General features: G+C 37.8%; 2 protein-coding genes across 11 annotated transcripts in view; one reads left to right on the top strand and one right to left on the bottom strand.

The window, feature by feature from the left end:
• RASSF6 (Ras association domain family member 6) overlaps positions 1-24,706 on the top strand; it is a 69,560-nt gene extending 44,854 nt beyond the window's left edge. For 3 of the 6 annotated variants that reach the window (XM_060417207.1, XM_042251867.2, XM_060417208.1), the window contains 8 exons: positions 7,399-7,496; positions 8,891-9,075; positions 12,767-12,868; positions 13,735-13,786; positions 19,684-19,802; positions 19,894-19,991; positions 20,090-20,138; positions 21,169-24,706. In XM_060417207.1, the coding sequence (XP_060273190.1) occupies positions 7,399-7,496; positions 8,891-9,075; positions 12,767-12,868; positions 13,735-13,786; positions 19,684-19,802; positions 19,894-19,991; positions 20,090-20,138; positions 21,169-21,189 (724 nt within the window). In that variant the 3' untranslated portion in view covers positions 21,190-24,706. Of the gene's footprint in view, positions 1-7,398; positions 7,497-8,890; positions 9,076-12,766; positions 12,869-13,734; positions 13,787-19,683; positions 19,803-19,893; positions 19,992-20,089 lie in introns of all 6 variants that reach the window. The other 3 variants (XM_042251868.2, XM_042251866.2, XM_027971069.3) reach the window with 1 other exon arrangement.
• Positions 1-25,476, bottom strand: part of LOC101102731 (alpha-fetoprotein-like) — a 149,693-nt gene that overhangs the window by 72,975 nt on the left and 51,242 nt on the right. The window contains exon 14 of one of the 5 annotated variants that reach the window (XM_060417201.1): positions 92-250. The exons of 1 other annotated variant lie outside the window; for it this stretch is intronic. In XM_060417201.1, coding sequence (XP_060273184.1) covers positions 131-250 — 120 coding nt within the window. In that variant the 3' untranslated portion in view covers positions 92-130. Of the gene's footprint in view, positions 1-91; positions 251-8,863; positions 10,833-25,476 lie in introns of those variants that run through there. 3 more of the 5 variants (XM_060417202.1, XM_060417204.1, XM_060417205.1) reach the window with 3 other exon arrangements.

Below are 25,476 nucleotides of genomic sequence, written 5' to 3'. Positions count from 1 at the left end.
TACAGTCTTTGGGGTCGCAAAGAGTTGGATACGACTGACCATCTAACACACATATAAATCTTGTTTTCTTCTTCCCTCCCTCCCTTTTTACCTTCATTTTCAATCGTTGGCTTTCTAATGCTTCTTTCTTTTATATATTCATGGAGATATCAGTCCTTCTCTTCATCCACCCTTCCATGCATAACTGGATGAGCTGGAGTTCCAGCAGGACGAGGAGAGAGAGCAGCCAGGACCTTTTCCTCAATGTGACCTTTGGCCATAACCAAGATGATACCATATCACCTTCAGGGAAGCCCTACTTTTCCCCTGGAGAAACACACAAGTCCCACAAGTTGCACCTTGCCAGCCTTTCTCAAGTGCTATGCTCCCATAATTCTGAACATTTGGTAATTGCCTACACATGTCATATAGTCTTACTTCCTACCTCTGCCTAGAAGCCTACTTGCTTCTCGATATCCACTTGCTAGACTCTTCCACCACTCTTTTAAGATTCAGGTCTGTAACGTTTTCTCCAGAAAGCCTTTTCTGACCCTTAGGTCTGTAGGAGGTGCACTGACAACTTTTCTATGTCACTTTCAGAGCACGCTGTTAATTGAATTTTCATATACCTTCCTCCCCCTCTAGTCTATGAGCTCTAATGGGTGAGGAGCATGCCTTACTCATCTTTATCGCCATGCTCAGCAGTGAGCCAGCACAAAGACGGGACTCCAAATATAGTATTGAATGAAACCCTCAGAATCCTAGTGGTTAAATACTTCTGCTCTGCTGTGTGAACTTTCTCTCCATCTACCACTTCTGATTAGTATCCCATCCAAGCTATCAAAGGACAAAGAGTCCAGCACTTATGAAACAGCAGAAGGGAAACCACAGACTTAGGCAACCTGATGAAATCCTCTATCCTTCACTTTCAGGTACTAAGTGATTGATGGGCTGGTGGTTCTAAATGACTAGGAACATCATTTAAAAGTAGAAATTACCCTGGGTCCTACTTTTAGGAAACTATACAAGATATGAATTTGGCAAAATTAGCTATCATTCTTCATATTGCCTAAGAACTCACTGCAAAGTTCTCTGAGCAGTCAGCTCCTTTCGATGCATTTTAATTAGTTGAATCATGAAAACTTAATTAGTATGAGACATTATGGGGAGATGTCAAGGAAATGCAGTAAGCTACCTAAATTATCACATTAAGCTCTCATGATCTTGAATATATATCCCAATACATATATATTTTTTATTTTCCAAATTAAAATTCAAAACACTTATTCCTAGAAACCCTGAACTTGAGGATGAGTTTCAAGAGCCTAAGTAGACAAGATATATTAATGCCTTTCCATATTCTATGGAAGATTATAAATTAATATTCTCATGAGTTGCCTTCCATAGAATTCATTTGCCTTTTCCATTATTTATCAGAATAATGCTGTGAACCAAAGATAAATTATCTCCTGTAGGGACTTCCCTGGCAGTCTGGTGGTTAAGACTGCACTTCCGACGCAGAGGGCATGGGTTCTATCCCTGGCTGGGGAATTAAGATCCCATATGCTGTGTGGCGTGACCAGAAAAAAAATCTACCTCTTTTTGTTTCAAGTTGAGAAAGACTACCCTTGAAAACTTTGCTTGCTCTTTACCACAGTAATGAGACTTACTGGGAGAATATTTGAGTGCATATTTGCAGGATATCAGATTTTTCTGGTGAGTAAAAATTGTCAGAAAATGACCCCACTCCTGTCCCACAAAAGAGCAAGATTAGATCCAATTGATTCAATTGTGATTAATTATCCAGGAAGTTTTTGTGGGAAGCAGCTAAACAGTTAGCTGGAATGTGCAGCACAATTTGGAATAACTGTTCCTTGACTTCTTGTTCCCTAGTGGGATGCAGACCCACCTAAAGTATTATGTGTGTGTGAGTGCTAAGTCACTCAGTTGTGTCCAACTCTTTGTGACCCTATGGGCCATAGCCCACCAGGCTCCTCTGTCCATGGGATTCTCCAGGCAAGAATACTACAGTGGGTTGCCATGCCCTCCTCCAGGGGATCCTCCTGACCCAGGGACAGAACCTGTGTCTCTTAAGTCTCTTCCATTTGCAGGCAGGAATGGCAATCCACTCCAGTACTCTTGCCTGGAAAATCCCATGGACAGAGGAGCCTGGTAGGCTACAGTCCATGGGGTCGCAAAGAGTCAGACATGACTGAGCAACTTCACTTTCACTTTCTTTACCATTAGCGCCACCTGGGAAGTCCCTAAAGTATTGTACTTTGTTTCAATTCAGTTCTAGACATCCTCACTCTGATTGCCATCCATCCTTTCAGTTCAGTTCAGTTCAGTACAGTCACTCAGTCGTGTCCAACTATTTGTGACCCTATGAATCACAGCACGCCAGGCCTCCCTGTCCATCACCAACTCCCGGAGTTCACTCAAACTCACGTCCATCGGAGTTGGTGATGCCATCCAGCCATCTCATCCTCTGTCGTCCCCTTCTCCTCCTGCCCCCAACCCCTCCCAGCATCAGAGTCTTTTCCAGTGAGTCAACTCTTCCCATGAGGTGGCCAAAGTACTGGAGTTTCAGCTTTAGCATCATTCCTTCCAAAGAAATCCCAGGGCTGATCTCCTTCAGAATGGACTGTTTGAATCTTCTGGCAGTCCAAGGGACTCTCAAGAGTCTTCTCCAACACCACAGTTCAAAAGCATCAATTCTTCAGTGCTCAGCTTTCTTCACAGTCCAACTCTCACATCCATACATGACCACTGGAAAAACCATAGCCTTGACTAGACAGACCTTTGCTGGCAAAGTAATGTCTCTGCTTTTGAATATGCTATCTAGGTTGGTCATAACTTTCCTTCCAAAGAGTAAGCATCTTTTAATTTCATGGCTGCAGTCACCATCTGCAGTGATTTGGAGCCCCCAAAAATAAACTCTGACATTGTTTCCACTGTTTCCCCATCTATTTGCCATGAAGTGATTGGACTGGATGCCATGATCTTCGTTTTCTGAATGTTGAGCTTTAAGCCAGCTTTTTCACTCTCCTCTTTCACTTTCATCAAGAGGCTTTTTAGTTCCTCTTCACTTTCTGCCATAAAGGTGGTGTCATCTGCATATCTGAGGTTATTGATATTTCTCCTGGCAATCTTGATTCCAGCTTGTGCTTCTTCCAGCCCAGCGTTTCTCATGATGTACTCTGCATGTAAGTTAAATAAGCAGGGTGACAATATATAGCCTTGACATACTGCTTTTCCTCTTTGGAACCAGTCTGTTGTTCCATGTCCAGTTCTAACTGTTGCTTCCTGACCTGCATATAAGTTTCTCAAGAGTCAGGTCAGGTGGTCTGGTATCCCCATCTCTTTTAGAATTTTCCACAGTTTATTGTGATTCACAGAGTCAAAGGCTTTAGCTTAGTCAATAAAGCAGAAATAGATGTTTTTCTGGAACTCTCTTGCTTTTTCGATGATCCAGCAGATGTCGGCAATTTGATCTCTGGTTCCTCTGCCTTTTCTAAAACCAGCTTGAACATCTGGAAGTTCACAGCTCATGTATTGCTGAAGCCTTCTTTCAGTTCAGTTCAGTTCAGTTCAGTTGCTCAGTTGTATCTGACTCTTTGCCACCCCATGAATCACAGCACACCAGGCCCCCTGTCCATCACCAACTCCTGGAGTCCACTCAGACTCACATCCATCAAGTCAGTGATGCCATCAAGCCATCTCATCCTCTGTCATCCCCTTCTCCTCCGGCCCCCAGTCCCTCCCAGCATCAGTCTTTTCCAATGAGTCAACTCTTCGCATGGGGTGGCCAAAGTACTGGAGTTTCAGCTTTAGCATCATTCTTTCCAAAGAAATCCCAGGGCTGATTTTCAGAATGGACTGTTTGGATCTCCTTGCAGTATATTATTTAAATTTTGAGCCTTGAGTGAAATTGTGTAAGGAAATGGACTATCACTACTCACTCCCTAAGAATTTTTATTGCTCCCTTTCCCATACTGGACTTCTGCGGGCAGAACTTATACCTCTGTTCGCTCAGGTTCACAGACTTAATATCTCCAGCAGTTGGATGTGGTACAAAAGATGTGGAAGTTATGTACTCAGCTGCAGGAAGGGCTATAATCTTTTCTTTCTACTCACCTTTGGAGTGAATCAAGCTACTTTGTTTACATTATCTTTGAAATGAGTCACACTGAATCAGCTGAATGGGAGTGGTAACAGTTTAAAAATAAATCAGTTTGAGCTGTGACCACTTGTGATCCTTTATGGAAACACTTCCGTGGGCAGTACTTTGATATCTCATAACCGGTCCAAGTATTTTGTTTTGGAAATTTTTTGTAAAAACAACCTTACTGAGGTTATGTTTGCTGTGGCACCGGTTTCCCTTTCCATTTTCAATGTTTTTGCAAAGTCTGCTTTGACATGCTTTGGACAAGTCATGGCAGAATGGCATAAAGAGCAGAAACTGGACAGATGTCCATGTGAATAACATCAATAGTGTTTTTCCTTTCTTACCATGTGGGTAGAGAAATGACCACCTTCAATTTGTCTATCAAATGTTGACCTCCTTTTTATTTTGCAGCTCATGAGAATACTTCTCCACAGTTTAAATTTGCTAATGGTATATATCCTGAAACTTGGTCAGAATAAGGCTGGCATGCCCGTGCTTGGGCAACTTAAACTATTTGATGTTACATAAAGTTCCACCAGTTTTCTTTAGAAAACTTTGGGTCACTGCATTCAAGCTTAGTCAAGTGCACAACTGTATATGGAGACGCTTCCAATTACACAGTCTAGAGCTGAAAAGGGATAGGCTGGGGGCTGGCAATTTGGGGGTGGAGGTGCTTGTTTTTGCTAAGATGGTAAGGAAGAAAAGGGGCCCAACACTGGCTATATTAAATTAAGCCATGTTGGTTCCTCTGTATTTGTGTGACCTCACTGAGTTGAGAGAAGGAGAGGACAGGTGTCAAGTTGGCGGGACTACCAAGAAGTTATAGCACATCACTGGTCTGGCATGCTTGGGCTCTCTCGTCTTCCCCCAGGGGAGACAGCATTGGATTGCTTTGAGATTTTAGTTTCTATTTTCACTGTTATTGTGTTGTTTTTTTTTTTTTTTTTCCATGGTTAACCCACTCCAGTATTCTCACCTGGAGAATTCCATGGGCAGAGGAGCCTGGCAGGCTACTGTCCACGGGGTCTCAAAGAGTCGGCCACACTGAGTGACTAACACTTTCCTTTCAACACTCGTTCTATGATAATCACATCTGCCTTTTAAAATTAATCTTCTATACATTGATAAGTTTGCCTTTCAAAAGAATAACTAGAAAAGGGAACCTTCCTACACTGCTGGTGGAAATGTAAATTGGTACAGCCACTATGGAGAACAGTATGGAGGTTCCCTAAAAAACTAAAAATAGAGCCTCTGTATGATCTTGCCATCCCACTGCTGAGCATATATCTGGAAAAGATGAAAACAATAATTTGAAAAGATGCATGCACACCAGTGTTCAGAGCAACACTATTTACAATATCCAAGACCTGGAAGCAACCTAAATGTCCACTGACAAACGAATGAATAAAGATGGTGTAGTATATATATGCATACAATGGAATATTATTCAGCCATAAAAAGAACGAAATAAGTTCACTTACAGCAACATGGATGGACTTGAAGAATATCACACTGCCTGAGGTCAAAGGCAAATATCACAAATATCATTTACATGTGAAATCTTGAAAATGATGCAAGTGAACTTATTTCAGGAACAGAAATAGACGCATAAAACAAACTTATGGCTACCAAATGGAATCGTGCAGGGAGGGATAAATTAGGAGTTTGGGATTAACAGATAGACACTATTGCATGTAAAATACATAAACAAGGACCTACCATATAGTACAGCGAATTATAGTCATATCATCTAACAATCTATAATGGAAAAGAATCTGAGAAAGAAATATATATACATATACATACATATATCTTAACCACTTTGCTGTACACTTAAAACACTGTAAATCAACTATACTTCAATTTAAAAAAAGTAAAAGGAAGAATAACTAGGGTCTGAGTCAGGGCTGGAATTGTTCTCCTTTGAGTCAAAGTTACTAAGTAAAGTTATTGGACTTCAAGGACATTTGTTTTGACTGGCTATATCCTGGATGGTAGAGCTTAATGGAAAATTAATAAACCAGTATATTAGGATTATCTTATCTATATCACAAGGCTATTATTGTGAGACTCAAATGATACAGAAGTTGTAAAAGACTTCAAAGGAATTCAAAGGTCAAAGAAGAAAAGGATCATGTTTATTCATATTTACCAGCATTAGTATGAATAAGCACTTTGTGTTATTGTTGCTACCAGTGACATTTGGGTAGAATTAATGTCACAAACTCCCTACAGGTTGATATTTTTTGGCCATAAGGAAAATAGACATTGGAAGAGACTCTTAGTAGGAGCTAAGCCTAGTCCCAGATATGATAGTTATCTATTAACCTAGAGAGATCTAGGAATACCTTGGATCCCTAATGGCTCCAGACCCATCATGAAATATACACAGATGATGGGGACTGTGATGAGGATGGCAATGAAGACGAAGACAACCACGGTCATTTTTTTAACACATCTTGAGTTCTTACTGCATGTTGGGCACTTTTTCAAGGGTTTTACATAAATTAACTCATTTAATCTTCTCAACATTCCTATCCTACCTCTATGTTCATCTCCATTTTACAAGTGAGAACACTAATGCACAGAGAAAATAAGTAACTTATTTAAAGCCAGAAAGAAAATAAAAAATGAGCCTTGGTCCAACTGGTAAAGATAAGCAGTTGCCCAGTTTTATTTTTTTCTGGGCATTAGAATGCATTGAAAATTAATAGCACACTTTATAAATCATGATGTCCCAGAAAAGGAATCTTTCCCAAAGATTTTCCTGCTTTATAAATTGAATTCTTTGTAGTGCTCAAGGGTCTTAAAGATAGGTTTTACATCTAATTATACTGGAATCATTTTACCTTAAAATGCTTTGAATACAATGGGAGCTCAATGCAAGTTAGAATAAATACTTTTGTATCTAAACTCACTGAAGAGCATAGTGAGGTTTCTGTATAAGAATGGATTCTGTTGGTTTCTACATATTCCATATATTTTACAGAATCTATATAATTTTGTGTTTCAGTATGTAACTAAAATATTGTGTCAAAACATGCTAAGAATCAGTACAAGAATTAATTAAAATGCATATTGACTACTCTGGTATAGATATAGATTTAATAATATAAAGATTATTATAATTTAGGCTGGTGTGTCTACCCACAGAGGCCCATGGTACTGTATTAATACTGTAAATCTGGAAACTATCATAGGCCCTTTGATAAATATAATTGATATCACTTACACAATTTATTACTTTTCAGGGGAATGACACGCTGGGGACAATTTGATGATCTTTATCGCATTAGTGACTTGGACAAGGATCAGATTCCAGTGACTGGAGGACCAGGTTCCCAAGAAGGTCAATATCAAACTCTTATTAATGAGGAGACTTTTTTAGCTAATATAATGCATGAATCCTAAATGTTTCTCTGAAATATAACATTTTATATACCATTAGTTATTAACCTCTTATTTTATATTTAAAAAATATATCTTAGGAGCATACCAACTTAAGTCACTACAGTGCTCATATAATGTTTAAGAACCTTACTTTGCAATATAAAAGCATTATTTAAAAAAAAAGTATTAAGTCACTTAGCTTTATTAGATTAGGGAGAACTAATGGTTTGAATAAAGTTTTTCATACATAAAATTGTTCAGTATTTCCCCCCCAAGGATTAGGATCATTTATAACTCAGTAGTTTTTTATATTAAGACCAAGCCCTTCAGGTTGAATTCTACATCTTTTGAGAAGCTAAACATTTTAGTTAATACTTAATATGACATGACTTAGAGGCAGATATACTTGGTTTGCTATATTTGATAGGGTTGTTTTAAGCATATATATGGCTGAGTTGCTCTGCTGTGTACCTGAAACAATCACAACATTGTTAATCGGCTATATTCCAAGATAAAATAACAAGTTTTAAAAAAGAGAGAAATCTACTTAAAAATCAAGTGAGTTCATATCAAATTTGACAAACCAATGGAAAATGCCAGCTCCTATGACTTGTGACATCAGTAATCATAACAACAATGGTATAATACTATTAGTTTTCTGTCATTTACTGAGACAGGCATGATATTTTGTATTTTACATGGATTTTCATTTTTATATGGTATATAGAGATCCAAGGAGGAGTTGATGACTGAGACTGGAGTGGGGTTCACATTTTTGGCATGGTGATATTACCAAGCTGATTTCAGATTGAACAAGGGTATCATGCTGGCGTTATCTTCAGGAAGCTACCAGCAACTTCCAATGTGCAACTAATTTTTTTCAAAGCATTCTCAATTCATCCCCTCTACTGTCCTTTAACAACTCATAACTATGACAAACATGATGCTCCTGCCGGGACTTCCTTATTTTTGTCTTATGGCCTTTTGGCATTTTTTATATGAGAATCCTTATATTAATAATTAATCCATTGACAACAATTTCAACACAGGGGAATCCCAATACCTTGACACCAAAGATATCATAAAAATCTATTTGTATTTAGCACCAGTGCTAGAGAAAGATGAAACATCACTTGCTTATACTCTAATTACAATTAAATTAAAATTCCAAGGTAAAATGGAACACAAGTGTCACCAGATGTCCCTGTTCTTAAACAGATCATTGCTATTTTATGTTTAGAAGAATTTTAGTTCATTGCTTAGCCACATAATTACTTATTAATACTAATCCATCCATGATGCAAAGAGATGAGAAGCTAAATTATATGGGTTTATAACCTTTATTCTTCCCAGACTATTTATCTTATCACAGTAGCACTCTGAAGCCTCATGCAAATGAAGAGCCTGAATCCCCATTACTCTACAGAACTATGAGTGAAGCAACCCTGGTGAGGAAAAGGATGAAGCCTCCGATGATGGACAGAAAAGCCAGACAGAAGCATAGGGCCTCTATCAATGGACACTTTTATAACCACGAAGTGAGTTACAATTCCATTAATGTCATTTAAAAGAATGCTGTCTATTGTGCTAACAATATCACTGAATTGAATTTACAATTCAAACTTACAATACTATCAGCTATACTGCTATTATTACTGGGTACTCTCTGTTTATTTGGCATGAAATTGTTTTGCTGGCTTATCTCATTACTCACTAAAACATAATCATATGAAGCAGATACTATTCTTTTCCCTATTTTACATATGAGTTAACTGAGGTTCACAGTTGTTGTTCAGCCACCAGTCATGTCCAACTCTTTGCAACCCCATGGACTGCAGCACTCCATGTTTCCCTGTCTTTCACCATCTCCCAGAGTTTGCTCAAATTCATGTTTATTCAGTCGGTGATGCCATCCAACCATCTCATCCTCTGTCGTCCCCTTCTCCTCCTGCCTTCAATCTTTCTCAGCATCAGAGTCTTTTCCAATGAGTTGGCTCTTCACATCAGGTGGCCAAAGTGTTGGAGCTTCAGCATCAGCCCTTCCAATGAATATTCAGGGTGATTTCAGGATTGACTGACTGCTTTGATCACCTCAGATTCACAGAAATTCACAGAGGTTACACAATTTGTCACAGGTCACACTGCTTTTAAGTACCAACTCTGAATTCAAATCCAGCTTTGTCTGATGCCAGAACCCAAGTTCTCAACCAGCATGACTGGTGAACCCTAAGTGGCAGCCCCTATGATATACACTGGAGATATACAGATGGCTCAGCTGGTGCCTGTGTCAGCATGGAGCTCAGCGCTTGAGCAAAGAAACCAATACATCCATAAATGTCCTTAGAATCATGTAAGTGCTACAAAAGATATTGATTCAAAGTACATTCAAACATTAAATTTGAAATAAAAGGATTAAGTCAGCTATAGCCCTGTTTGTTCTGATCAGTTAAATTTCTAATTCCAGGTCTTACACATATAATATACATATCACTTTTTACAGAAGTGCAATTATAGTTTATATAATTTGTATTCTGATTTTTTCATTTAATATGTGTTGAACTTTTATGTGCCTTTCTGTAATATTTATAAGACTTAACTTGGCTGAAGGTAGGAAATAGATCATTCTTTTCTAGAACTCAAATTTTTTATGTCATGTATTTTAGCAATCATTCATCCATTCATTTAATAAATACTTTAAAACCACTCTATGTGAGGCACCATTTTAAGCTTTCTTACAAAATATTAATTCACTCATCATAAGCTTTTTCCTTAGAAGGCTTTCTACCTTTTTCTTTCTTCCTCCCTTGGAAGGCTATCCGTATGTCTCTTTGGAGACTGGTGGGGAGAAATCTCCCTTGTGAATTTTTGGTTCAAATTAGACATTTTTCTGTCTCAAGAATTTCCTCCCTGGCTAAGACATAATATTGACAGTCCCCTACAGATATGCAACTACCAATAGTCCTGGTTTCTTCTCTTCAGAATTATGCTGTATGTCATCAGCACATGTAGGGTGGTTTGCGTTAAGAAAGGCTGTGAAAGCCTCATATTTCCAAGTGAGCAGCTTCCAGACTGGTCTGCAGTGCTAAGAACGAAATTGGCACTAGGTTGGCAGCATAGCATCATAATTAAAATTCTTGGTCTTTGCAGTTTGATGACTTGATTGCAAATTCTTGCTGAGCAAGTAAAAAATCCCAATCTCTTAGCTTTCATCCTTCCTTCTTTACAAGGCTGTTCATGGGATTAAGTGGAATGAGGTGAATTTAGCACGTAGCATAGTGTCTGCACAAAAGAAGAACTGAGTTTACATTAGTGTCATTGCTGTTGATTGAAAGAGATCAAGTGAAACTAAAGATATTTCATACAAATGTCATTTACTACAGTATAATAACTAGCAGAAAATGAAACCCCAAAAGCCAAAGCACCCTATCAATGGGTAGGCAATGATGGGTATCTAGGAATTTAAGTTGAAATAGTTGTAAGATATGTTTTTATATCATGAAAGCTCTTGATAATGCCATTTTTGAATAACACACTTATTAGAGGCTTAGATTGTGATACATAGTCCCAAGGGAATACGTTCCAAGACCCTCAGTGGATGCCTGAAACCAAGGATAGTACTGAATTCTGTGTATACAATGTTCATTCCTATACATACATACCTATGATAAAGGTTAACTTATAAATTAGGTAAAATAAGAGATTAACAACAATATCTAACAATAAAGTAGAATAATTATAATAATATAGTGTAAAAATGTTATGTGGATGTGGTCTTTTTTTCTCTCTCTCTCTCAAAATATCTTGTAGTACTGTATTCAATTTTATAAGGGCAGGAGATGATAAAATGCCTATGATGTAATAAGATAAATTGAGGTAAATGACATAGGCATTGTGATGTAGCATTAGGCTACTAATGACCTTCTGACAATATATCAGAAGGAGGATCATCTCCTTCAGATGATCCTGGACCATCAGGCTGTGATGAAGTTGATAGATGTCTGTCAGAAGCAGACATGGTCAGTGGTTGGGGATCTTGGGCAGGGTGGAGTAGGATGGTGCAAGATCTTCTCATGCTACTCAGAATGGCTTCCCTGGTGGCTCAGATGGTAAAGAATCTGCCTGAAATGCAGGAGATCCAGGTTCAATCACTGGGTCAGGAAGATCCCCTAGAGAAGGGAACAGCAACCTACTCCAGTATTCTTGCCTGGAGAATCCCATGGACAGAGGACCCTGGTGGGCTACAGTCCATGGAATTGCAGAGTTGGACACTACTGAGCAACTAACACTTTCAACACACTTTCTGAATGCCACACAGGGACTTCCCTGGCAGTCCAGTGGTTAAGATTTCGCCTTCCAGTTCAGGGGGTGTGGGTTTGATCCCTAGTCAAGTAGCTAAGATCCCACATGCCTGTGGAAAAAAAAGGAAAAACATAAAACCGAAACAATATTGTAACAAAGTCAATAAAAACTTTAACAGTGGTCCATATTAAAAAAAAAAAAAAAAACTTAAAAAAAAAAGAACAACACACAATTTAAAATGTGTGAATTATTTCTGGAATTTTCCATTTAATTTTTTCATCTCTCTCAAGACTTTATTTTTAAATAGGAATAAAATTATGAGTAAAAAACTTATGGTTATATGTTTCTTATAATTTTTATGGTGCAGTACTAATCCCTAAGAGGGATGTGTCAGATGTATTGGATCATGGCAGCTGTTTACCAAATTTTATCTAAAGGGCCAACTACTGATTAGAGCAACCTGTGAGAAACATTGTTCTAAATGTTCAATTAGCAGCACTTTTACCCAAATCCTCAGTTGAGATATAAGCTGAATGAAATTGCCAACATTGGACCATTTCTGACCAGTTGAAAAGGAATGATTTCATATGGTTCAAATAAAAGCAGTTTAGAACAATTACTCCCAAACAGGAGGGAATTTTGAAATCTTAAATTACAGTAAAGAATAGTATGATTATCTAATGAAAATATTTCAAACATTCTCAAATGATGTTTTACCTAACTTACTCTAGAAACAATATGAAGCTGCTTAAAGGCATACATAGTACTCAACAACCAAAACAAAGAAAGTAAAAATAAGAAAGCAAAATTTTAAACTCATGATCTCGGATTTTTTGTGCAAAGGAAGGCCAGATTCAAGAGACAGACTCTTGTTAGTTTGTCACATATGTCCTTAAAATTACAAAAATCTTTTTTTTTCTTTTCTTCTAGACGTCAATTTTCACTCCAGCCTTTGGATCAGAAACTAAGGTCAGAGTAAACAGTAATATGAGAACTGAAGAAGTAATAAAGCAAATTCTCCAAAAATTTAAGGTAATCTTTATCAGTAAACTGAAGTATAAATATCTTGTGTATAATTTAATTGTAAACACATAAATGGATTTTTCTGAAAAAGACATATAAGCATGTATATCTAAATTAAATATTCAGTTCCAAAAAATTCTTTCCTATGTATAGTTGACCCTTGAAAAACACGTTTGAACACCATGGGTCTATTTAAATATGGATTTTTTGTTAACTTTTTATTTTGTGTTGGGATATAGCCAATTAACAATGTTGTGATAGTTTCAGGTAAACAGCAAAGGGACTCAGCCATATATTTTCATATACATTGATTTTTTTCTTCAATGCATATATTACTGTTTACAGTACATGGTTGGTTGAATCCATGAATGCAGTCCCGAGAGTACGTACAAAAGGCCAACTGAGGGACTAGAGTATATGTGGATTTTGGTATCCACTGCTGCTGCTGATAAGTCACGTCACTCGTGTCTGACTCTGTGCAACCCCATAGATGGCAGCCCACCAGGCTCCTCCATCCCTGGGATTCTCCAGGCAAGAACACCGGAGTGGGTTGCCATTTCCTTCTCCAGTGAATGAAAGTGAAAAGTGAAGTTGCTCAGTCGTGTCTGACTCTTCATGACCCCATGGACTGTAGCCCACCCGGCCCCTCCATCCATGAGATTTCCTAGGCAAGAGCCACAGCAGATACCAAAAGATAACTGTATAACATCTTTTAGTAACTGCACTGAGAAATTACCTTATCCCCTGGGAGCAGAGAAGATTTTATATATGAAAGTGAAAAATTAAAGTGAAGAAACAGATATATAATCTGGGTCTGGTTGGCTTAGAAAACACTAACAAAGAATTCATGTCTGTTCATTTTTTTCCATTGACAGATTGAAAATAGTGCCCAGGATTTTGCACTTTACATTATTTTTGCAACAGGAGGTAAGAAAACTTGCTTATTCTTATGTGACTGCATGTGTTGTCGTTTCCTGCCCAGTAATAAGGCAGAAAAGCAGTTCACCTCTTTCTGCGGAAGAAAGGGAGGAAGGGAAGAAAGAAAGAAGAGAGCTGGAGTGTTTTACATTATTCATCCTTCACAGTTTCAAAGGAAGACAACCTAAGAATAAGAGGTCCTAGAAGAGCTTAACACAACAGACTTTCTTTGTTGCTGCTGCTGCTGCTAAGTCATTTCAGTCGTGTCCAACTCTGTGCGACCCCATAGACAGCAGCCCACCAGGCTCCCCCATCCCTGGGATTCTCCAGGCAAGAACACTGGAGTGGGTTGCCATTTGCTTGTTGGCCAGGCATTAAGCTATCTGAATGGTGATCAAAGAGCCCTGGAGAATAGGTGGAAGATTCCCAGGAATTGTAGGCATTTCAGTTGTTGATCTTTGTACTCCTTTCCTTTTCACTTTCCCTTATCATTCTAGCTTTTACTAGAGTCATCATTACATACCATTACTCCCTGATCTCATTGGTACCTCTTTCTTAACATTACCTCTTTCTGACACACTGTGGGAGTGTTCCCTCTTCCTCAGTAGAGAAAAATGTGCAGAACTATGTGGTGGAGTAAAAGTTAGCATCAGGACCTTGGGAAGAGACTATGTGTGGGGCGTTAGGAGCAAAGAGTAAAAGATGGATTAGAGAAATCCTAAGGCAATATTGAAATGAAATTTCTGAAAGCCTTAAAATAGAAAACCCAGAAATAAACCCTTGCACCTATTGTCAATTAATCTATGACAAAAGAGGCAAGACTACACAATGTTGGAGACAGTCTCTTCAACAAATGGTGCTGGGGAAAAGGTACAGTTAAATGTTAAAAAAAGAAAAAGGTTAGATCATTCTTTAACCCCATATACAAAAATAAGCTCAAAATGGATTTAAGACCTAAATGTGAGATTGCATACTCTAAAACTCCTAGAGGAAAACATAGGCAGAACACTCTCTGACATAAATCACAGCAATATCTTTTTCAATCTGTCTCCCAGAATATTGGAAATAAAAACAAATGTAAACAATGGGACCTACTTAAACTCAAAAAAGTTTTTTCACAGTAAAGGAAATAGTAAACAAAACAAAACTATAGCCCACTGATTGGGAGAAAATGTTTGCAAATGATGCAAATGATATAAGATCAGCCTCCCCAAACTGCAAACAGCTCATGATACTTAACAGCATCAAAACAAACAGCCCACTCAAAAAATGGGAAGAGGATCTAAACAGACATTCCTCCAAAGAAGACATGCAGACAACCAACAGGCACGTAAAAGATGTTCGACATCGTTAATTATTTTAAAAAATGCAAATCAAAACTATGATGAGATATCACCTCACACCAGCCAGAATGGCCATCATTAAAACTGAAAAATTTTGAAGTTAAATTATAGAAATGGCTCAAGTTGTAATTTAAGTGTCTGATCGCTTGAGCCAGAAATTGAATAAATAAAATAATATATTTTGATCCAGAACAACTATAAGAAAATGGAAACTGGATATCCAAACATATATAAAATTGAAGTCCTTATAAATTGAAAGCTTAAATATATATATATATATATAAATTTTTGAAAGTTCTGAGTGTGTGTATACTCATTCTGATTGTTTAGGAGAAAACTACAAGATAAAAATGCTGGACTGTATAAAACATAAAAGATACAAACCAAAGATTATGAAGACTGTCAGATGAACAATTAATACCTATAGTGTCAAAAAGTTCTTGCAAAGTGATAATGAAAAGGCAACCAGTCCAATGAAAATACAAAGAAGTATGATAAAGCAGTTCAGAGAATAACAAAATAACCTGTAAATATTTTTAGGAAAGTCTAAAGCATAAGGGAATGCAAGTATTAAAGGAAATGCAAAGGTCAAGGATATGTATATTCAACCCACAATGCCATGTTATCTTTTATCTGATTCTACCTACTGGTTGCCGCAGATAAAAGTAAAAGAGAATGTTCATGCAATTCTGCTGAAGATCTGACTCCTACTTTCTTGGAACTCATTTTAGCAATATTTATTAAAAATCTACAGTATACATATTCCTTAGCCCAGCAAATCCACTGGTGAGAATCTGTTTCACAAAAATCAAAGCACTATTACCTACAGATTTATATGCATGGTTATTTATAATGATAGAAAGCTAAAGGCAAAGTTACCCATCATAGAAGAATGATTTAATACATGATTAATATGCAGCTATTATGAAATGAGTTAGATCTATACCAGTTGAATGGAGGGAACTTTACAATACATATTTATTAAAAATGCAACATGCCTATAAATGTATAGAACCCGGGTCTCCCATACTGCAGGCAGACGCTTTACCATCTGAGCCACCAGGAGGCCTTTACAATACATATTTATTAAAAATGTTACATGCCTATAAATGTATAGAGTATGACTTCATTTTTAAAAAAGGATTATAAATCCCTATTTAAATATGTGGTTTATATGAGTATATGATTAGGGAGAAAGGTATGGAAAGATAAATACCAAGCCATTAACATTGATTGCTTGGTTAGGGGATTGGGAAGATACAGAAAAGACAATGGGAAGAAGAGAAAGCATAAAATAAAAAAAAGCAAAAAATAAACTTTGATTTTTTAAAATGTGTGCAATAAAAATAGCAAGTGTGATATGACCACTTTTATGTGTTGTCTGTGTGTGTAGCTAAAGAGACGTATGGAGGAGTATCCTCTCAAAGTGAAATGCTGCTTATCTCAGAGTTCTGGGATTCCAGGGAAGTTTTACTTTCTGCCTTGTGCTTTTCCTCATAATTATAACAGTATATAAGGGTTTTAAACTTTACTGATGAATAATTAGGATAATTGACAAATATAATTGAATATATTTAAAGTGTACAACCACTGTGGACCTATTGCTGTGATCAAGATAATCAACATATCTATGAGCTCACATAGTTAACTTTTTTTCCCTTGGGCTAAGAATGCTTACTACTTTCAGCAACTTTCAAGTGTACATTAGATCCTCAGAATTTGTTCTTCTAATAACTGAAAATGTGTACCCTTTGACCTACGTAACCTCCTTTCCCCTCTCACAACATGCATATTATTTTAAAATCTGAAAAAAAGAAACCTATTTTTACTATAAAACTATAGTTCTTTACATTTTACCTATGAAAATCACATTTCTTATACATGAAGTTTCTTATACATGAAATCCAGAACTAAAGGTATTCATAACTAAGTCCTTTTTAGGGACTAAGAATAGGGAGAAGAATGGAGCATAGAGCACCTGTTTGGGTAGTAATGTGGAAAATAGATTAGTGTACTTTTAAAACCTTTTATTTGCTAAGCCCATGATCTATAACAGTGTTTCTCAAATTGAGGCACACTTCAGGAAGACCTGAAGAGTTCATTTAAAATACAAATTCCCAAGCCCCTCCAGATCTGAGGACAGTCTGGGAATACATATTTCTAATAATTATCCCAGGTGACCATGAAGTAAGAAACATTGTTTTATATTATCAAGCATAAAACAAATTGAGGATGCAAACCCAAGTTAGCATAAGATGTAAAGTTCCAAAGAGGGTTCTGCCGTATGACCCAGCAATCCCACTGCTGGGCATACACACCAAGGAAACCAGAATTGAAAGAGACACGTGTACCCCAATGTTCATCACAGCACTATTTACAGTAGCCAGGACAGGGAAGCAACCTAGATGTTCATCAGCAGATGAATGGATAAGAAAGCTGTGGTACATATACATGATGGAATATTACTCAGTTATTAAAAAGAATGCATTTGAATCAGTTCTAATGAGGTGGATGAAACTGGAGCCTATTATACAGTGTGAAGTAAGTCAGAAAGAAAAACACTAATACAGTATATTACACATATATATGGAATCTTAAAAGATGGTAACGACAACCTTATATGCAAGACAGCAAAAGAGACACAGATATAAAAAACAGACTTTTGGACTCTGTGGGAGAAGGAGAGGGTGGGATGATTTGAGAGAATAGCATTGAAACATGTATATCGCCGTATGTGAAACAGATGACCAGTCCAAGTTTGACGCATGAAACAGGGCACTCAAAGCTGGTGCCCTGGGACAGCCCAGAGGGATGGGATGGGGAGGGAGGTGGGAGGGGGGTTCGGGATGGGGGATACATGTACACCCGTGACTGATTCATGTCCATGTATGGCAAAAACCACCGCAATATTGCCTTCAATTAAAATAAATTAATTAGTTTTCATAAAAGAGGATTCTGGTGGATTAATGAGAGGAGCTGAATTATCAAGGTTCCCCATTGCTTCAGAAATCATAGAGGAATTAAAGCAGCAAACACTGACTCTGTGGACACGTTAATGAATCATATCACTAACTGTGGGGAAGCTGGGCTTCTAAGTTCTGGACCCTGCCTTGCATTTTTTTCCTGGAGAAGTCCAGTCCAGGGGACAAGAACAGTTCTGACCCTTGGAACTGTTAAAAGCCCAAAGAAACACATGATACCAGAGAGGGGACTAACTGGTCTACCTTTTCCCCATCAGTCCACTTCAACAGAGCAGACAATTCTTTAACCGTGTAAGTCTGACCATGTCACACCTCTTCTCAGATCCTCCAATGGTCTCCCTTCTCACAGCAAAGTCAGAATCTTTGTGCTGGCCCCATTACCTCTTCTCTTCATCATTCAATAGCCCTCTCCTCATCTCCATACCAGCCACCTTGTTCCCTAGGCGCTCTTTGACATCTTTAGGCATGTACTGACTTCATGGGTGCTCAATTTACTTACTTATTCTTTTGACACACACTTCCCCTAAATAGCTTCACGATTTCTCTCTCATCTCCTTCAAGTCTTTGCTCAAATATTACATCTTCGGTGAGGCCTTCCTCAGACATTCTATCAATAATTTAAAACTTTTCACTTGCTTACACATATATACACACATGCACACTTTCTACCCCCTTCCTTGAGTAATTTTCCCCCTGAATACTTATCACAATATATGATAGGTTTTATGGCTGTATCTTCCTTATCACCATCCTTTCCATGAGTGTGAGGTCCATGAGAGAAGTGATTTTACCCTGCTTTCTTCTATAGTGTGCCCAGCACAGAGAACAAGGCCTGGTACATAGTAAGAACTCAAAAATTATTTGAGGAAAGAAAATGATTGTAAGGGCACTGTGTCCTGTTCATGCTTTATTCTCATAAAAATGAAATCACAGATGTGAAACTACTTAGGCAAAAAATTAGAAATATTTTGTGGGAGAAGTGTTTATAACTTTTGGAAATTTGAAGTTCTGGGAATATACCAAATTGGAAGTTATTTTCTTTCTCATGTCATTATTATGGCTGAATGGATGAAGCCAATAGAAGAATGAAATAATAAAAAAATACTGCTAATGTAAATAACAATTCAGAATATATTTTTAAAGAAAATCCAAAGATTGGATATGGGGTGAGAGGGAAATGAAGAATTGAAGATAATTACAAAGTTTTGGATCTGAGCTACTAGAAGGATAGAATTACATTAATGGAACTAGGAAAGATCAATAAATATTTATTGAATGAATGTTTTTAGGTTTTGCAAAGGCATAAATGGGATGGCAGATTTGTCTGAAGATCCAAACCAAAGGCAAGGTTAGAATTCTGAGATGGAAAGTCAAATCCCAAAGGATAGCAAGAGAAAAGTCTATTTTTAGTTCACTTAAAGGTTTTAATTTCAACTTGCTTTTCCGAGTGAGTAAACCAACTCCTCTTCTTTATAGGTTTCACAAAGTAAGTAGAAGAAGCAAAATGAATGGACAAATTATGTTCCTTTTTTTTCTCTATGATGGCCTCCTGACTGTGGCTGATTCTTCTTTTCATTTGCAGAGCAGAAACGGCTAAAGAAGACAGACATTCCGCTGCTGCATAGACTCCTACAGGGACCGTCCAAAACAAATGCTCGCATTTTCCTCATGGATAAAGATGCAGAAGAAATTAGCAGTGATGTATGGATGCCATTGCCCTGAATCTGTCTTTGAGCTGTCCTGACCCAGTACCTCTCACACAAATGCTCTACCTTTTTGTTTTTTCTTTCAGGTGGCTCAGTATATTAACTTTCATTTTTCTCTCCTGGAATCCATCCTTCAAAGATTAAATGAAGAAGAAAAAAGAGAGATCCAAAGAACAGTAGCAAAGTAAGTCAAGAGCTTACACACTGGGTGTTTGGTTCTTTAGTAGGTTCAATGCACGAAATGTGTCCAGTGGTTAATACTCTTTTTCTCCTTATTTTCAGATTCCGTACAGAAAAGGCAATCATACTGAAATATCTTCGAAGTAAATGGGTAATAAAAACAGAGACAACAGTTTAGCAGTACAAGTCACTATTGCTAAGCCACTTCAACAAAATTAGAAGGTTTTGATACTATTTCAGTGCATAAATTCTATACTTGCATTAAAAAAACATATGTGAACTTGAATCTATAGGAAATTGAATGTAAGGCTTGTCTCTCTCTGAAGTGAAGAGATTAGGTAGGATTCACAGTTGGACTAAAAGAAACTTGAATTTAGTTTCAGTAACTAAAATAAGCTTGGATACTATGTATTCCAAATAGTTTTTAGAGTAAAACACTCAGTGAACTTGAATTTAAATGGTATCTTAAGATACCATGTAGCTTAAGCTTATTTAACTTCGACTGTCAAGAGAACTATCATCAACTAGCTCTCAGAAATGATTCAGAAGTAATAGCTTCCAGCTCTTGAAATAAAATATCAGCCCATTATTATCCCACCAAGAAATCTGATGGTGATGGTATTTCACAGTTTCTTAAACTCTAGCCTTTTCATAAAACCTAGGAGTGTCTTTCAGTCCTTTGAGCTATCTATAACATCAGAGCTACCTGTCCTTTGGGACAGAAAACATTATGGACTCTGCTAAGAAATCCAAATCATAATTCTGTCAACCCGAGCCCCTCTTTTTTACCCCCTCTGTTCTACTGATGAATTTCAAAAGTGTTCTTAAGATTTTTCTTAAGTCAGTTGAACTAGTTGTCTTTATTTTTCCAAATAAACATATCACAGAGATTTAATGTATTTCACCAGCTAGGCTAAGACTTGATCCATGATAACCATTTGTTGCTGAATGAATACAGAAGATGATGCAAAGCTATGGGATCTGAAGTTGGGCAGGAAATCTCAAGCTCTGTTCTTTTTCTCCAAAATAACTCATTCCACAAGACAGGGCTCAGGGTCCTTCAAGTCCACTTCACCAGTCTGAAAAAGCACTGCAAATGCCACAAGTTTCACCTGTGATTTTACTTATGAACTCTGTATTAAAATGGAGATTCATGCAGCTTTTTTCCATTCTACTACTAGTTCTATTTGCATTCGTCATAAGCATGGGACTCAATGGACTCACCGACTCAATGGACATGAATTTGAGTAAACTCCAGGAGCTGGTGATGGACAAGGAGGCCTGGCATGCTGCAGTCCATCGGGTCGCAAGAAGTCGGACACAACTGAGTGACTGAACTGAACTGAATAAGTATTGGATTACATTGATTGTATTACACATACCATAGGATACGGTTGAGTGTTGTAAACCCAGTTGGAAGATCAGTTATCAAAACATGAAACATGTTTAAGACAAAGTATTACTTCCCAATGTCACCAAATCCCAAACTGGATGAAAGTAAAAGTGCGCTATGAACTTTTCAGTCCTAGGAAATCTCCTTTATTGAATAAGACAGTGGCTTGCATCTTTATCCTTTTATCATGAGTTAATAAGAAAGTCTCAACTCACTAAAATAAAGCAAATATAGTGGTTAAAACTCAGTATACTCAAACCTACTTATTTAAAGTAGTCTCAAGTATCTGCCATAGACATGACAAAAGATTCATCTTTAATATCTTGAAGGTCTACAAAATGGAAAAAATAATAACAATAATAAGTAAGAAACATGGTTTAAAAAGTAAAACTGCAGAAGAGAAAATGCAAATAGCTACTAAGTGTGTGGGAAAAGTTGTATCTTAATAGTGATCAGTGGTATTAGTCTGTGTCTAAAGAGGAGACAGAAATCACACAGTCATTTAAATGGGGGTTATAATTTAATATAAAGAACTATTTAGCTGTGATAATAGGAGAGTAACTATAAAAATGGAAAGGGAACTCTAAAAGGGACCCTAGTCTGAGGAAGAATACCCAACTAAGGAAAAGCTTGGCGTAAGGAGTTGAAATGCACTGAAGAAGGTGTGGCTGCAGCCCATTGCACAGAGGAAACGTCCTCTGCTCCCAGGACACAGCAGGGCCATACACATAGGATAAGCAGGAACAACCCTCTGGAGTGTGGATCCAGTGGGCAAGTGAGCACAGGGGCTTCTCTGTGGGCGCAAGGCCAGATCACAGTGTCGGTGTCTGGAGGGCTGCAGGAAAGAAAGTCTAGAGAACAGGTAAGCTGAGGCTGAGGGGTAGGCACCCAGATGAAGCCTGGGGCGCTGCTGCCAGTGCTGCTTGGACTGTGAGCTGCGGGAACCATCTCTGCAGGAACCATCTCTGCAGGAACCTACTACAACTCTATGTATGCCGTGGGCTGCAGCATCTTTGAGGCTGCATTGGACAGAGATGGGGCAAGTGGCTTATTAGATAGTCAGCCCCACAGAGCACTCTCTGGGAGTGAGCACCAAGGTGAGAGGGTGTGGAGAGCAATGATCTGAGTTAGAGCACAGGACTGTAAGGGGCTCCAGGGTGTGCCACCACAAACCAAATCAAGAGCTACAAAAGGGGTTGCGGGAGCAAATGCTAAAGAAAGCTGCACTCCACAGGCAACTAGCACTGAAGAAACCATTCTGGGAGGAGCCCCGGAGGAAGAAAGTCAGCTTCCCTGAACGTCATGCCAGCCCCTACGAATCAGGAAAAACCTGCTTCCTCCTACAGTGCTTCTCCAGCGCCCTCTACTGGCCAAGCATGTTATAATGTAGGCTGCAAAGGAAGCGAATTTCAATGCTCTCTCCTGTAGCTGGGACCCCACTAAAGCCTAGCCTGAAAACAAATAAATAATGGTTTCCACGTCCAGTTTCACAGAGCCAACAACAAAGAGTGAATTTGTAACAGAGAGGCAATAAAATAACTGGTATGTCAACAAAATGCAAAGTAAGAAAGTGAAATTGGTCTATTAAAAAGGTGAAAAAATGATAATATTAAATACTCAACAAATTACAGTGAGATGTACTGTACTCAGTACTTAAGACTACTGGCCTTCCCTCATGGCTTAGTGGCAAAAAACTCTGCCTGCTAATGCAGGAGACCTGGGTTTGATCCTTGGGTTGGGAAGATCCCCTGGAGAAGGAAATGGCAACCCACTCCAGTATTCTTGCCTGGGAAATTCCATGCACAGAGGAACCTGGTGGGCTACAGTCCATGGGGTCATAAAAAGAGTCGGACATGACTTAGTGACTAAACAACAAAAGAGATACAAATGAATATAACTTTTCTCGAGAGCAAATTTAACAGTAAGTCCACCCTATAATTTTACTTGTAGGATCTTATACGAAAATAATCAGATGTACAAAGACACTATGTAAAGATGACTATTATTTATTGTGATAAAAGGAAGTAAATAGCCTAATGTTCAAAAATAGAAAAAATATTAAAGAAGGAAAAACAGTCACCCATAGAATGTAATGCAGCTCTTAGAATGGTTTTCTAATAAATTTTAATTATAAGAGTAAATTCTCCTTATGTTAAGATAAGAATATAGATATAAATATCCAAAAGTGTACTATCTATAATATAGATGTTTTTATATGAATATATCCTATTCCTGTATATATACATGTATGTATGTAGTATATATACCACAAACCAAAAGCATGTTAAATGTGGTTATATCTGGTTTGTAGGATAAGGTATGGGTGATTCATATTTTTTGTATTTGTTTGTCTTATTAAATAATCTATAATGAACATGTATTACTTTTTAAACCAGGAAATAGAAAATGTATGGTTAAAAAGTTACCAGCGAAAAAGTAGCAAGTACCTGCAATCACAGAGTTCTACTAGGTACAAAAAAAGGCAAAGAAACTCTTCAAGTGAGACATTAACATCACTGCAGTGGTAGTTTCGAATGTGTCTCTGAAGGCTTTGATACTCCGCCTTTCAAGAGACGGAGTCTAATCCTCCTCACCTTGCCAGTGGGCTGGACGTAGTGACTCACTTTTAAGGAACAGAGGAGAACAGAAGTGCCAGGCTGTTGCTTGGGGAGACTAGGTCATAAAAGTCACCGCAGTGTCCTCCTTGCTTCTTCTCTTGGATTGCTTGCTTTGGGGGTGCCAACTGCCACATCCAGAGTAACCCTGGGGAAACCAAGGCGTCCCCTCCACAGTCCACAGCCGTGTGAGCGGGCCATCAACTCACCCCAGTCAAGCTTTCAGATGACTGCAGCCCTGTCTAAGAGCTTGCCTGCAACCTCATGAGAGACTTGAGCCAAAACAAAAAGAAAAAACCAGCTACGCCACTCCTGGATTCCTGATCCTCAGAAAATGTATGAGATACAAAATGTTTGTGGTAATATCCTGCTACATTTTAGGATAAGTTGTTACATAACAATAGATAACTGATATAATTTCTGAGACAAAAATCTGTTCATTTCAGAGACATCTTTCTGTCATACAAGAATATAAGCTTTTGTAACAGAACTATTCATCTTTGTTTTAAATGGTCCAAATATTTCACTACCAGTTACATATTAGTTCAAATTCAGTTCTAGATAACATTAAACTTCTTAATGGTTGAGGTCCTATCACATTCATCTTTGTATAGTTTGCTGTATTTAATATTGTGCCCTTTGTATAGGATGTGCTCAATCAATCAAAGAACTGAATACATTAATGAATGAATAAAAGAATGAGTGAATAAATTGTCTAAAATATTTTTATAAAATCCCCTGTAAGAATGCTTCCTTTTTCACAAATCTGATCTAGTAGCTAAAAATATATAGAAACTTTTCAAACGGTTATTCTCTAATATGATGGTATATTTTATTATCTCTTGGCAGTATGAAATATACAGTTAGGCAGTGTTACTATGGAAGTTTGTTTAGGGTTGTTCCACATGGCTTCAAGCACTGAAGGAGAAACAAGTACATTTGCAAGGCAGTTGATGAGGTGGAAAAGATGGCAGATGTATCTATTATACTGAGATATCTACATATGAAAGGAAAGAAAGGAAAAGGATGCAATTCAAGAGGGCAAAACCCTTCAACAGCATCCATTTGTCTTCTAAATAACAGCTAACCTATTAGACTGAGACATTTGAAGCTGTCCATATTTGGCCCACAAAGGCAACAATTTCATATTGTTCAAACTAACCTCACTTAGCATTTGTCAAGCACTATTTTAAATGCCTTCCCTAGTTCAACTCATTTAACGTTCATTACACTTCCAAGAGGATATTAACTTTTAAGTCCAACTGTAAAGATGAGGAAAGTAAGTCATGGAGAGGTTAGGAGGTTTGCTAAACTCTTTAGTAGAAGACCAAGGCTCTAGAATCCTTGGTTCTATGGCTCCAGAATCCACACTATTAACCACAAGAGTATATCAGTTCAGTTCAGTCACTCAGTCGTGTCTGACTCTTTGTGACCCCATGAACTGCAGCATGCCAGGCCTCCCTGTCCATCACCAACTCCCG

Source organism: Ovis aries, chromosome 6 (genome assembly GCF_016772045.2).
Source record: "Ovis aries strain OAR_USU_Benz2616 breed Rambouillet chromosome 6, ARS-UI_Ramb_v3.0, whole genome shotgun sequence".
NCBI classification, from domain to species: Eukaryota; Metazoa; Chordata; class Mammalia; order Artiodactyla; family Bovidae; genus Ovis; species Ovis aries.
The sequence above is the reverse complement of the archived record's forward strand: the minus strand, read 5'-3'. Positions and strand labels throughout refer to the sequence as shown.